The sequence below is a fragment of the Aegilops tauschii genome, chromosome 2, assembly GCF_002575655.3.
Source record: "Aegilops tauschii subsp. strangulata cultivar AL8/78 chromosome 2, Aet v6.0, whole genome shotgun sequence".
Lineage (NCBI taxonomy): Eukaryota > Viridiplantae > Streptophyta > Magnoliopsida > Poales > Poaceae > Aegilops > Aegilops tauschii.
This window is the reverse complement of record NC_053036.3, coordinates 618,506,032-618,520,449: the sequence shown is the minus strand read 5'-3', so window position 1 is coordinate 618,520,449 and position 14,418 is coordinate 618,506,032. Positions and strand designations below refer to the sequence as shown.

The 14,418-nt window shown below is 42.2% G+C and overlaps 1 protein-coding gene across 1 annotated transcript; it reads right to left on the bottom strand.

Annotated features, from left to right (window-relative positions):
* Nucleotides 1–645: 645 nt before the first annotated feature.
* On the bottom strand, nucleotides 646–11,241 carry LOC141041829 (uncharacterized). Its single transcript, XM_073509295.1, has 6 exons — nucleotides 10,756–11,241; nucleotides 2,566–2,631; nucleotides 1,895–2,035; nucleotides 1,504–1,797; nucleotides 1,211–1,425; nucleotides 646–1,110 (listed from the first exon to the last, which is right to left on the bottom strand). Exons 1-5 carry the CDS (start codon nucleotides 10,792–10,794, stop codon nucleotides 1,387–1,389), a joined length of 579 nt encoding a protein of 192 aa, XP_073365396.1. The 5' UTR covers nucleotides 10,795–11,241; the 3' UTR covers nucleotides 646–1,110; nucleotides 1,211–1,386.
* Nucleotides 11,242–14,418: the final 3,177 nt, after the last annotated feature.

Genomic DNA, 14,418 nt, shown 5'->3' with positions numbered 1-14,418 from the left:
AATGGGGCAGAATTGCTGGATTTTCTTAGCCCCTGTCATTTTAGGAATCAGTGTAATTACACCATAGTCCAGCCGGGCAACATCCAATGTTCCAGTATGGAAGGCCTCAAAGATGCGCATGATATCTACCTTAACAAAATCCCAACAAGCTTTATACACTAGTAGAAAAAGGGTCATCTGTCCCGGTTGGTAAGGGCCTTTTGTCCCAGTTGTTGAACCGAGACTAAAGGATCGTTACTAATGCCCTAGCCCGGGCCTCCACGTGGCCGCTGCGGCCAGCGCAGGCAGGAGGACCTTTGGTCCCGGTTGGTGACACCAACCGGGACCAAAAGGCATCCACGCGTCAGCATTTCAGTGGCTGGGGTTTTTGTTTTTTTGAAAGGGGGGAGGGTTTAGGGGGTAATTTAGGGTGTGTAAGCTAGCTAACAGGGAGAACTGTCCTCTCTTATTTCCGTGCTTGATTTACCAACGCTACTGCTATGCCTAAACATGGCTTAGATTAAAGTGAAGGCAACATGTGGTGCATGTCGAAAGTAATATTAATCCTAACTTGATCAAGTTTGGATTGGTACTACTTTCGACATGCACCACATGCTTGTTGCCTTCACTTCATTCCAATCCATATTCATTTCACCCACTGATATATAATAACTCTTCATGCCCGCATCATGCATCATCATAATAACAAGTCCTACTAATCATCATCATACAACTTCTACTCGTTATTAATAACAAGTCATACGATCATCATCCTCATAGTCATCGAACCAACCCTACTTAATTGTTCTTAGCACATGATCATCAGTATTAGGTAGGACCTAAATACCCTCTTTAAAGTAAAATAGCATAAAACAATATAGACCCCGACTCTCCATTATGGAGAATGGAGATCATCATGTCTCCAATTTTTGCGCTTCGCTTCATTTTGCTTCCAAGAACCTCCTTGCGACTGTCCATACATTTTTTCCATTCTTTGATTTTCATGTCTCCACTTCTTTTAGAAATCCGGTATGGATAGTTGAGATTCGTAGGATGACCTGGTTGTATGTTCAAAACATCAAGGCTACCATTCTGATACATCAAATGAGGCACACAATCCTCTGGGATTATCTGTTGAAAAACATAGTAATAACTTCATAGTTAGCAATGATGTACTAGTTTTAGAAGTATGCAAAAGATGCACGGATGTCGTAATAGTAAGAAATCTTACCAGTGTATCTCCATAGTAGTTACCGTAGTTCAACACGTGCACTAGTGGCACGTATTGACCATAATGTGGAGGAGTTTTACAATAGATATTGTAATTCTCAAGATCAGTACAAAATCCGACCAGATGAGTTTTCTCCTTATAAGTTAACTCAGAGCCATCGGTGTAGTAGGTTCTGTCTACCATGTTCCGCACATTGTTTGAACAATCAAAATAAGCTGTCAATGAAAATAAGCTGTCAACTATTTTGAAATGAACAATATAAATTAGCTAATAACTATGTTTGAGAAACTCACATAGCGGTAGAATTGGAGGCGTATCAACAAGGACCCAAATGTCCATATTGTCTTGCTCGATGTCAGGATCACCAAGATCCATGGTGACAAGCATACCCTCATCAAAACCATACATCTTGCAAAATGTTTCCCAATTTTTGCAATCAAAATGGTTACGCTCTCAGAATTATACAGATTTACTTCAAAATCTATATCATGATGGGTCCTTAGGTGAATTTTCTTTGTTTCCATACTTTCATGGTCTTCAAAACCCATCCTCTCCAAGACGTAGCATCTTGCATGGCATGGGATAAGCTAAAGCTAGTCGAATTGTAAAAGATGAAAAGTACACGTTGAAATAGTTGAAGTCGTGCTTAATTACGAAAAAATAACACTTATCGTCGTTGCGTACCGTTTCAACATCGAAGGTCTCCTCCAGCTTAATACTGAAGCGCCGATCTTCGTCCAGGTGAGGCCTGTTGCACAGACCTCGGTCGTCGTGGCACCAGTCGCACTCCCCCGGGAGACTTTTGTCGTCCGAGTACGACATTTCCTATGTTCATAATTCAAATATTAAACGTCTACAATTAAATATATGTACTAAAAACCTAAGTTAGATCATTATTATTCATCACGGGTTGACTATCGGTTTGTCGAGTCTTTTCTTGAAAACTCTCAGCTCACGTGGTGTATAGATTCGACCGTTGGTGATGGTCGCTCCTCCTTTCATCCCCGAGTGCATTACACCAAAATGTCTAGCACACGGGAATGAAGGAGAAGCGACCCCCACGACAACAGTCGGGATTCTTCGTCCTCTCATACATATATATATATATATGGTGAAACTCTCCCTCACTGATTCCTCTCAGACATTTGCGACAGTCGGTGATGGTAGCTCCTTCCTTTCGTTCCCGAGTGCATTACACCAAATTGTCTAGCACACGGGAACGAAGGAGAAGCTACCCCCACGACAACAGTCGGGATTCTTCATCCTCTCATATATGGTGGAGACTCAATAGACTTAAAGTCAACCCGAAATATTGTTTAATTATCTTTCTAAAACCGGTTCGTGGCTGGTCTCACCTCGAGGTCGGAGGGGGTCGCTGACGGGGATGACGGCGGGGATGATGAAGGGGGGCTCCTAGATTTCTGCGAAAACAAAAACCCTATAAGCCATCAACTAATCATATGCATACGCCTTGCATAGTGCTCCCCAATTTTAGCATTCAAAGTAGGAGTAGTTTTCCAATTTGAGCATTCAATAAGCAAAATCAAATCACAAAATAAAGTAGTATTCAAATTAGGATGCATTCAATTATAAGCAAAACTACATCATCTCCATGCGTCCGTACATCGTTGAATATTATCACTAATACACCTCGAATACTATCATACATATCGCCAGTACAGCTAGAACCGTAGCGCCCGACGGGTATCGGCGCGGCGGTGGACACCCAAAGGGAAGGAACCATCACAGGGTCATAGCTCCAGTGAGATCCCTGAAGAACCTGCTAGGTATTGTCGAACCTGCCCTCCAACGCAACCATGTAGCGACGGACGTGTTGGTCCTCCTCGCTGACACGGTGACGTACCACCTTCGTGGTGTCCGGAAGCCTCGGCACCGTCACTGGCCCACGCGACCGCCACCAAACAAGGATCGGGTCAACGACGGGCTGGCTCCTCACCAACCTACGCCCCCCGGAAGGTAGCACCTCCCAAAACCAGCCCGGCGGAGCCCAGTCCCGGACATGGCCCCTCTGATCAAGCCGGCCTCCTCCGCCGAGTCGACGACGAGGATGCGGGATTGGCATCGTCGACGTCGATGCGGGAATAATTGCTTTAACCAAAAAAATAAACTAGTACTTACTAAAAATAAACTACTTCTATATATAGTAAAATAAAGTAGTTTTATTAAATCAACTAGTTCAACTACTAAGCGCTAACCTAAAATCAAGTAGTACTTACTAATTTTACTTTTTCCTCTACACTAACCTAAAATGCACTAACCTAAAACCGATATCTACTAACAACCTAAATAAAAAATTAATACATATATGAAAAAAAACATATATAAACAAAAAAATGCTATGAACATTATATTCATACATACATAGCCACATACATTCATCATATAGCTACCACATACATATATACATTATATATATATATGAAAAAAATGCAATGAACAAAAAAATAATACACATTATATGAAAAAAAAGCACTGAACAGAGCCGTGGTGGCGGCGGCTCACATCGGGGGCGGCCGGCGAGGGCGACGACGGGGGCGGCGAGGGCGTCGGCGACGGCCACGGTGGGGGGCGCGGGCCAGGGCAGGGGCGTGGCCAGCGACGACGACGACGGCGGGGGCGGGTCGTGGCGCAGGGGCGCGGCCGGGCGTGCTCGGGGGCGGCAGAGGGCGACGGCGTGGGCTCGGGGGCGACGGACGGCTTCGGCGTTGGCTCGGGGGCACGGGCGACGGCGACAGTGGCGGGTAGCCTTACGGCGTCGAGGAGGTCAGCGTCGTCGAGGGCAACTGGCGATGAAATTCTGAATTTTCGCCAAGTGTTTCTTATATAGGAAAGGCTTTGGTCCCGGTTCGTCGCACCAACCGGGACCAACACCACCTTTAGTCCCGGTTGGTGCCACCAACCGGGACCAACGGCCTCTTTTCAGCAGCCCAAAGGGCGGGAAGGGGCGGCCTTTGGTCCTGGTTGGTGGCACCAACCGGGACTAAAGGGGTGGCATTGGTACCGGTTGGCGCCACGAACCGGTACCAATGCACACCTTTAGTCTCGGTTGGTTCCACCAACCGGGACCAAAGGCCTTGTGCTGCTGCGCCCGCGTCGAAAGTTTAGTCCCACCTAGCTAGTTGAGAGGGGCGTGCAGTGGTTTATAAGCCCCACTGCCGCACCCCTCTCGAACTCCTCTCCATTGCAGGCTTACGGGCCTAATTGTCACTACTATGCCTGATGGGCTTACTGGGCCTTCTGCGGGCCTGAATCCTGGCCCATCGATGGGTTTCTAGTCGTATTCAGGCCGTGGTGGCCTAGTAGGTGGCATATTTTTCATTTTTTGCCTGTTTTTTTTTCTATTTTGCTTTATTTATTTTGTTTTGTTTCTACTTACAACAAAAAACTTATTTAATTTATTTTATTTTGTTTCTAATTACTTATTTATTTTACTTTATGATAATTCTTTTTGCTATTAAAGTTTCTATCAAAAAAAGTTCTTTATGAAAATTCTTTTTGCTTTTAATGATTTTGAACAGAGAATACTTCGATAATTTTAGTTGCATCAATTTTATATGATTTTAGTTTCAATAATACTAGAGGTTTCTTATAATGTTTTGAACAGAAAATACTTTGTTAATTTTAGTTTCATAAATTTTATTAAAGTTTATTTTATTAAGTTTCTACTTATATATTTTTAATAAAGTTTATATTATTTTGTTTCTAATTACTTATTTATTTTATGTGTTATTTTTCATGCATTTACTAATTATTTTGAGCTATAAGACCCTAAAATTGAAAAGCATTTCAAATGAACTCTGAAAAGGTTGAAAGTTGGCATGGTATCATCATTTCATCCACATAGCATGTGCAAGAAAGTTGAAAGGGTTACGGCAAAAACTAGATGCACTTCTTTACAAAACGGACAATCTCTTTCAAAGTATCAGGATTTCATACGGAAACTCGTTTGTTACAAAGGGATTTTATTTTTTAAAACTTATTTGAACTCCTGACTTTTTGTGTGTTCAAAATGCACCATTCAAAGCCACATCATCATTTTTCAATCCTTTCTGACTTCATTTGTTATTTTTCATGCATTTACTAATTATTTTGAGCTATAAGACCCTAAAATTGAAAAGCATTTCAAATGAACTCTGAAAAGGTTGAAAGTTGGCATGGTATCATCATTTCATCCACATAGCATGTGCAAGAAAGTTGAGAGGGTTACGGCAAAAACTGGATGCACTTCGTGTACAAAACGGATAATCTCTTTCAAAGTATCAGGATTTCATACGAAAACTCGTCTGTTACAAAGGGATTTTATTTTTTAAAACTTATTTGAACTCCTAACTTTTTGTGTGTTCAAAATGCACCATTCAAAGCCACATCATCATTTTTAATCCTTTCTGACTTCATTTGTTATTTTTCATGCATTTACTAATTATTTTGAGCTATAAGACCCTAAAATTGAAAAGCATTTCAAATGAACTCTGAAAAAAGGTTGAAAGTTGGCATGGTATCATCATTTCATCTACATAGCATGTGCAAGAAAGTTGAGAGGGCTACGGCAAAAACTGGATGCACTTCGTGTACAAAATGGACAATCTCTTTCAAAGTATTAGGATTTCATACGGAAACTCGTCTGTTACAAAGGGATTTCATTTTTTAAAACTTATTTGAACTCCTGACTTTTTGTGTGTTCAAAATGCACCACTCAAAGCCACATCATCATTTTTCAGTCCTTTCTGACTTCATTTGTTATTTTTCATGCATTTACTAATTATTTTGAGCTATAAGACCCTAAAATTGAAAAGCATTTCAAATGAACTCTGAAAAGGTTGAAAGTTGGCATGGTATCATCATTTCATCCACATAGCATGTGCAAGAAAGTTGAGAGGGTTATGGCAAAAACTGGATGCACTTCATGTACAAAACGGACAATCTCTTTCAAAGTATTAGGATTTCATACGGAAACTCGTCTGTTACAAAGGGATTTCATTTTTTAAAACTTATTTGAACTCCTGACTTTTTGTGTGTTCAAAATGCACCATTCAAAGCCACATCATCATTTTTCAATCCTTTCTGACTTCATTTGTTATTTTTCATGCATTTACTAATTATTTTGAGCTATAAGACCCTAAAATTGAAAAGCATTTCAAATGAACTCTGAAAAGGTTGAAAGTTGGCATGGTATCATCATTTCATCCACATAGCATGTGCAAGAAAGTTGAGAGGGTTACGGCAAAAACTGGATGCACTTCGTGTACAAAACGGACAATCTCTTTCAAAGTATCAGGATTTCATACGAAAACTCGTCTGTTACAAAGGGATTTTATTTTTTAAAACTTATTTGAACTCCTGACTTTTTGGGTGTTCAAAATGCACCATTCAAATCCACATCATCATTTTTCAATCCTTTCTGACTTCATTTGTTATTTTTCATGCATTTACTAATTATTTTGAGCTATAAGACCCTAAAATTGAAAAGTATTTCAAATGAACTTGAAATTGAAAAGCCCTACAAATGAACTCTGAAAAGGTTGAAAGTTGGCATGGTATCATCATTTCACCCACATAGCATGTGCTAAAAAGTTGAGAGGGTCCCGGCAAAAGGTGGATGCACTTCGTGAACAAAATGGACAATCTCTTTCGAAGTATGAGGGTTTCGGACGAAAACTCATCTGTTACAAAGGGATTTCATTTTCTTGAACTTATTTGAACTCCAGACTTTTTGTGTGTTCAAAATGAACCATTCAAAGCAGAGACTGATTTTGAATGGTGCATATTCAACACACAAAAAGTCTGTAAAGATCGCCAACCCCAACATAAAAAAAAGAGCATAGATGCGCCTATAGAGAGAATTCAACCTAAATTCATAATAAATTTCTATGAATTTCAAAGAAATTCACTCTGAATTTAGGTCAAATTCCCTGTATAAGGGCATCTATTTTCATTTTGAGAGGAGCTCAACAAGGCAGAGAGGGACGGGCTTATAAACCGGTGTGAGCGCCCTTCGGTTGGCGAGGTGGGACTAAACTTTGACCGCAACGAGGACCAACCCGAGACCCTTCGGTTGGCGAGGTGTGCCACAAACCGGGACTAATGGTCATGGGCCAGGGGCGAGGCGCATTGGTCCCGGTTCGTGCGTGGAACCGGGACCAAAAGGTCTAGACGAACCGGGACCAGTGGCCCACGTGGCCCGGCCGGCCCCCTGGGCTCACGAACCGGGACAGTTGCCTCCTTTGGTCCCGGTTCGTGAGCGAACCGGGATTAATGGCATTACGAGGGCCGAACCAATGCCCTATTTTCTACTAGTGATAAAACTCTGCTGGTATGTTATCAGGCCCAGGAGCTCTATTGCTCTCCATACCAAACAAAGCTGTCCTGACCTCTTCCTCAGAGAAGGGACGGATCAGGCGGTTATTATCTTGATCGTTCAGCTTCTCATGCTCCCCCCAGGTATCAGGAGAAAGGTGGAATAGGTTTCCTGGGGCGGCCCCAAACAACTCCTTATAGTATGTGGTAGCATGATCAAGTAAATTTTTTGTGCCCTTGATCACATTATCCCCATCAGCGAAGGACTGAATAGTATTCTTACGTTTTCTATCATTCGCAATGCGATGATAGTACGCAGTGTTTTGGTCACCTTTCAAAAGCCATCTCTCTCTAGACTGCTGGAGCCTGAACAACTCTTCATTAGTTAGAATGACATTGAGCTCAGCCAAGAGCGAAGCTCTATGGCAACAAATCTCTGCATCAATAATCCCTTCTTCCTCTAACTTTTCGATCTCCTCAAGCTCAATACAAATATCTTTCTTCCTTTTCCTCTCGTGACCAAAAACATGGGACCCCCATCCTTTAAAATATCTTTTGAATCTTTTCAGCTTGATATTAAGGATGTCTATGGGGTCATTCGAGTTAACAGGCTGCCCCCAGATTTCTCTGGCCTTAGGCAAAAACAACTCATTGCTCAACCAACTAATATCAAAGCAAAATTCTTTCTTCTTAGGGGGTTCTGTTTTATCAGCTTTCAAGGAGAGAAGGAGGGGATTATGATCAGAAATGTCTCTAACAAGTTTCCGAACTGAAACCAAGGGAAATAAGTCTTCCCAAGAATAGCTCATAAGTACCCTGTCTAACTTCTCAAGAGTAGGATGAGCCTGATGATTTGACCAGGTGTATTTGCCCCCAGATAAGTGAATCTCTCTAAGGCTAAACGCATTGATCACCGAATTGAACTTATCAACATAAGGATTATGTCTCATGTTTTTGTTCTTATCATCTCCCCCTCTCAAGATATTGAAATCACCACCTATTATATATGGGATATCAATGTGAGAACAGAAGGAAGCCATTTCAACAAGAAAATCCTCCTTGAGTTCCTCCTGGGCCGCTCCGTAAACAACCACAAGTGCCCAGATAACATCTCTCTCTACATCGTGCATAGTGGCTTGTAAGATAAACTTACCCACTTTCCAGGAGACAACTTCATATTTTTCTTTTTTAACACCGCAAAGGATACCACTAGATTTGCCTATCGAGGGAACCCAACACCAAGCAAACAGATCACAGGGGTCAATCTTCCTAAAGTAACTTTTATGGAAATTCTTTTTCATCGTTTCTTGTAACGCCAGGAAGTCAAGGGAATAGTCCTTGATGAGATCTGAGAGGCAGGTGGACATCCCTTTTTTCTGCCCCCCTACAGTTCCAGAATATCCCACTCATTTGACAACCATAGTGTTTTTTCTCCCCCTGGTAACCTTGTTAGGAAGCTGGACAAGGTTACCCGCTTTGGCCAAGGGTATATCCCTATTTCTCTGACTTCTAGTGTCAGGTCTATTAACATTCACCATAGGTTTCCTAGCTTTTTTCTTCCTGGATCTCACCAGGGTAAATTCATTTGTATCAGAATCAGGATTACCCTCGTCCCCCCATTCCATACTTAAAGGAGTTTTATCCCCTTTGGCATTGATCAAGAAAAGATTGTTGCTCTTGTTATCATCCTGAACACTTTCATTATTATTATTCAAAGCATTAACTCGAGATTTTTCAAGTTCACGAAGGATATCTATACTCGCAAAGTCTGTGTCAGGAATATTGACACCCATTTTAACAGCCCGTAAGATTAACTCTGTATCAGAAAGAACATCAAAGGTATTGCTAGTACTGTTATTACCTTCTAGATTGCGCTTCTTGGCCATCGCTGCTGCCTTTTCATCAATTCGCATCAGGTTAGTCTGGGCGTTGCGCAAACTGAAGCGTAGATTCTTTTCCGTAACAAGGGGTGGGGTGGCAATCACCTCATTCTCGTTGTCCATCGACGAATCAGGGGACTTGACAATATATTTGCTCAGCCCCTTCCCCTCAAAGATTTCATTCTCCTGTAGGGGTTTCATAGGGGCACCACATTTAACCGTGTCAGCATAGGATCTATTCATATTGTACAAAACTGCACAACTTTCAGGAGACTTTATCGAATTTACCAGGGGGGAAGTGCTTACATTTGCACAAAAAGCCTATTTGCCAAAGGGTAGATCACTCTTTCCTTTCTTTCTTTCTGCCTCGTCGTGTTCCATGGCCAGAGTGTCGATCAGGAGAGTGTTATCGAGAGACTCGTCCGAGCCCTCATCTTCAGGAGAGTCCTGTTATTTTTCCTGGCCCTTACACTGAGAACCAATGACTGTACCAACAACATTGGAGGAAGATCCCACCTCATTTTTTCCATTAGTAGCTTGCATTTTCATCTTCTTAAATGTATGGTTTCCAGATTCAGGAGGAACAGTCACAGTTGTTTTCCCATGATCCGGGTCCCTGACCAGCACGTGATCCAGCTCGTAATAAAAATCAAAGAAGTGATCCCCCAGCACTGCCTCAGCTACAGGTGGGATTTCATCCACAGTCCTGCACCCAATTTTCACACGCACATATTCAGGGCGATGAAGTGTAGCCCCATCGATTTCCAAGGGGACACCAACCAGAGAGGAGACAAATGCCAAGTTCCTTTCATTCCTTTTCTCCAAGGGGACATTATTGCTGACTTTAATCCAGGCTTTCTCCATAACCCCTTTGGCTCCAAGAGCCGAGGTCCAGGGGTCAATTTTCACCACAGTACCAGTGGATTTCAAGGTCATTCTGCCAATATAGCAAGCTTTGGAAACATCACGACGATTAGGAAACCTAACAATAAAAACACCAGGTCCAATAGCTCTAGCAGTACATCTCCAACCAGTAGCAATGTATTGAGACAAGTCAAATTCCATATCCTTAGTAGAAGTGTGCCCCTCCACAATAGTGACCACCACACTAGTCTCACGCTCTTTCATCTGCCTAGCAGTACACGAATCATGTATGTAATAAAACCCTTGCCCCTTGGCAGAGAAGGCACACATCGGTGCAATGCAATCCCAAGGAAGAAACTCAACACAAACAGAACCAAGATGGCCTAATTTACTGCATCTCTCACAAAAGGCTTGCGGGCATCTAGCAGGAATATGCTCAGATGACTTGCAGATCAGACACGCATTAGGGTTCATGGGCGGGTTCACCTGAGTGTTTTGGTTGCCCAGCATGCGGCGCTGTGGCATCTCCCCAAGCTGCTTGTCGGTGTTGTCCCCTCCACCAGATCCAGACGTGGCCTTGGGCTTCTCCACCCAAACCCCACCGGGTCTGGGATCTTGGCGACCAGCCGCAACAGCTTCCCATCGATCAGCAGCACCCGTAGAGTGGACGGTGTTGGAGGAGGCGTGGTCGTCCTCGCCATCGTTCCTCCGCCAGGAGAACTTGCGCCCACGGTCGAAGCGCCCAGCTCCCCGATCCGCCCGCCCGGATCCACCGCCGTCGCGCTTGTCGCCCCGGTAGCCGCGCCCCCCACCCCGCCACCAGCCATCGGAGAAGCCCACGCCGGAGAGGCCGCGACCTCCGCGAATGACCTTTCGTCGCCTCCAACCTTGCCGGGCCACCAGTGGAAAGAAGGGGGGATACTGGATCTAGGTTTTTTTTGGCGCCGCCCAGAGATGGGAGAGGGCGGAATCGAGATCGAGGGGGTGGTAGGGTTTTGGATTTATACCCGCGGCGCCCGCATCGCGTCTCTCATGGCGGCTTGGATCGCCGTCCACGTGGGCTGCATCTGCCATGGGTGGTGGGGTGCCACCCCTAGGTCCCGCACCCAGCAACCCCAGGTCGCTCGATCTCCTCGGTGGAACGCGACCGTGTACCGCTGCGCCGCGCCTCCCCTCATCCAAACGTGACGGTCCACCGGGATCGATCGCCGGCTCCGGCACCGCCGATGGCACCGGAAGTCTGTCCCAGATCCTGGCAAAAAAGCACGGGAATGACACTATGTGTCCGATGTCGATGTACTCGCGCTCACGCAGGGAGCGCGTGTCCACCGTGCGCCCCTCCCCATCGAGAAGGACCAGACGGAGCGCCTCGTGTCGGAGCACGATCTCGCCGACGTCGAACGTGACCGAGCGGGCGGCGAGGAGATCCGCCGCGTAGGTCGCACGCCACCGCGTGTCGCCTGCTGCGCACCGCATTCTCGCCTAAGCAAGATTTCTTCTAAAGTTCACCTATTTCTTTAAAAGTTCATCGAATTTAGAAGAAACAATCATCGATTTCGAAAAGAGTTCACCTATTTTTTAACAAAATCATCAACTTTTAAAGGAGTTCATTAATTTTGAAAAAAGTACATCTCTTTTGAATCACGAATTTGAAAAAACGTCCATCGATTTTGAAAACAGTTCACCATTTTATTTATAAAAATCGTCAACTTGTAAAGGAGTTCATCAATTTTGACAAAAGTTCATTGCTTTTGGAAAAAAAGTTTAAGTATTTGAAAATAGTTCATCCACTTTGGAAAAAGTTCATACTTTTTTTTAAAGAGTTCACGAAATTTAAAAAAAATCACGCATTTAGCAAAAGAAAAAGGAAACTAAAAATAAAAAAGAAATTTAAAAACCAAACAAAACCGTTCGAAGAAAGAGAAAAAATGAACAAAAAATGAAAAAATGATTGGCCGGGCCAGCTCGCAGCGATGGGGTGAGGGAGTGTGCGCCTGTTTGCTGAATGTACGTACTATACGGGCGCCTATATAGCCGAATAGGAAATGCCCAAACCTTTCCCCAAAACAAATGATGGTAGTCCCAGGCCCGGGCACATGGGCATGCGGCCCGTGCTATGGAACATGGGCCCCGGATTCCCAGTGCAGCATTTTATTTCTAGTGGTACGTGTACGGTGCTGTGTGCTCCGATTCCCATTGCAGCATATGTTTGAGAAGTTCATGATGGTGTATCTTTTTTTTTGCGAATAAGTTCATGATCATGTTTTTAATGCATGAACAATAAAAATACATGTACTTTTGTTAAAGACGTGAACACTTTTACAAACTACACTAACATTTTTAAATATGCAAGCATTCTTTGAAGTACAGGATATTTTTAAAATACATGCACACTTTTAAATAATTGCATGACCATGTTTTCAATTACACATTTAAATAATACATGATTAATATATTTTTATTTACGCTTTGAACTTTTTAAAATATATGATTAACAAATTTTAATAAACGATGAACAATTTTAAGTATGCGATGAACATTTTTAATAAATGATATTTTTAAATAAAATACATAATGAATATTTCTAATACACAACAAACATTTTATCTGTAACCGATAAATAGTTTTAATACAGGATGAATATGTTTAAATATTAGTAAAATAATACTATTTTTGAAAAAAAAACTATATAGCCAATTTATATATATATAAAGTAGAAAACAAAAAATTCAAAAAAAAGCAGCAAAACGTATGTAGACACCACAAGCTAGAGATCAGACTTCTCTCTGCGAGAAACAAAAGATAGCCATCAGACGCTACATCTACTACCGCTATAAAAGCATGGACCGAATCCATCACACCGTACATATATCTGATTCTATGATCCAGACCACTTCATTGTTCAGCAACAAACATGTTTACTGCTAAACATCTATATGATACCAACTACCAAAGTATGGCGATCCAATTACCAAAATTGCTTCACTAATGTTTAGCATGCCAAGTAATTATCTCTTAATAGCTATATGTTATTAGGCTATATAATTATCTCCCAATCTCCCTCCCCAGGCATGTAATATCTGCTCCAACTTTGAACCCAACTTTCACTAACAAAATATTAGTTATGCCACATAAATTATAGCACTGGATACTTCTTTCGAATACAAATCCAATGCTATATTTTCTATGGCATATAACTATTATTTCATTAGTTAAATTTGTAGTCAAACTTAGGATCAAAATTTGTGGTGTGTTACATATTTGGAGGGATGTAGTATTATGGTTAATAAATGAGTTGAGAAGACAACCGACTCAGGTGGAAGCATATGGAATTATGAATATTATAGTTAAGCACACCATCAATAACACATTTATTGTTTGATGTATTTGGGTAGGGTTGGCAAAGTCCAAACCATATTTGTTACCCCATCCTCCTTAGACAAATGGTTGCATAAGCATGATAGTCTTCCTCATGTGAAGTTTCCCTTTGAGGTGATCTTGCATGTTCTTGCGACTGCTTGATGTGATGACGCACACCATGCAGGTCAAGTACTAGTCCTTGCAACTTGTCACTGGGAAAGCCATCGAAGGATGGCCACATTGGGGTTTTCCCCATTGGTCGGTATGGTTGCCAACCCATTTACCTTCGAGTGGAACTACATCAATCACAAACACTAGCAGAGTCTTGGACAACATATAACAAATACTCTTATCGCTCATAAATGACCAAAGATCATCAACAATATATATACACCAACAATGAATCTGCATCTACTATATAAAACATCAATGGGTCCCCTTTTGTTATAGTTTTATAGAAGGTCCCGAATTATTGGTAATGAGATGACATATAAAAATTTACCAAGGAATGTTGCACTAGATATATGTATACATATATCTATAGTAGTCGGACTCAAACTAAGACCACATACATGTTCATGGATTTAAAACGAACTTGAATTCATAAATGTCTTGTCGAGTGCAAAGCGAAGCACAATTCAGGTAAATTTGACTCAAAGTTCCATATAATGTGTGCGATACCAAGATATTATGATGCTTTTAGCATCATACATAGCACACTTGATCATTCTGTCTAATTTATTTCAACCTAATAAATAACATAGCTACGAAGTAGTTCGGCAATTAGAT

Bases quoted from the DNA above. Each gene is read 5' to 3' on its own strand.
- LOC141041829 (XM_073509295.1), bottom strand. From the start codon at position 10,794: ATGCCACAGCGCCGCATGCTGGGCAACCAAAACACTCAG. The intron at 1,798-1,894 runs GTACGCAACGAC...GACTAGCTTTAG, and splicing joins AGACCTTCGATGTTGAAACG to CTTATCCCATGCCATGCAAG. The intron at 1,426-1,503 runs GTGAGTTTCTCA...TTTCATTGACAG, and splicing joins GCCTCCAATTCTACCGCTAT to CTTATTTTGATTGTTCAAAC.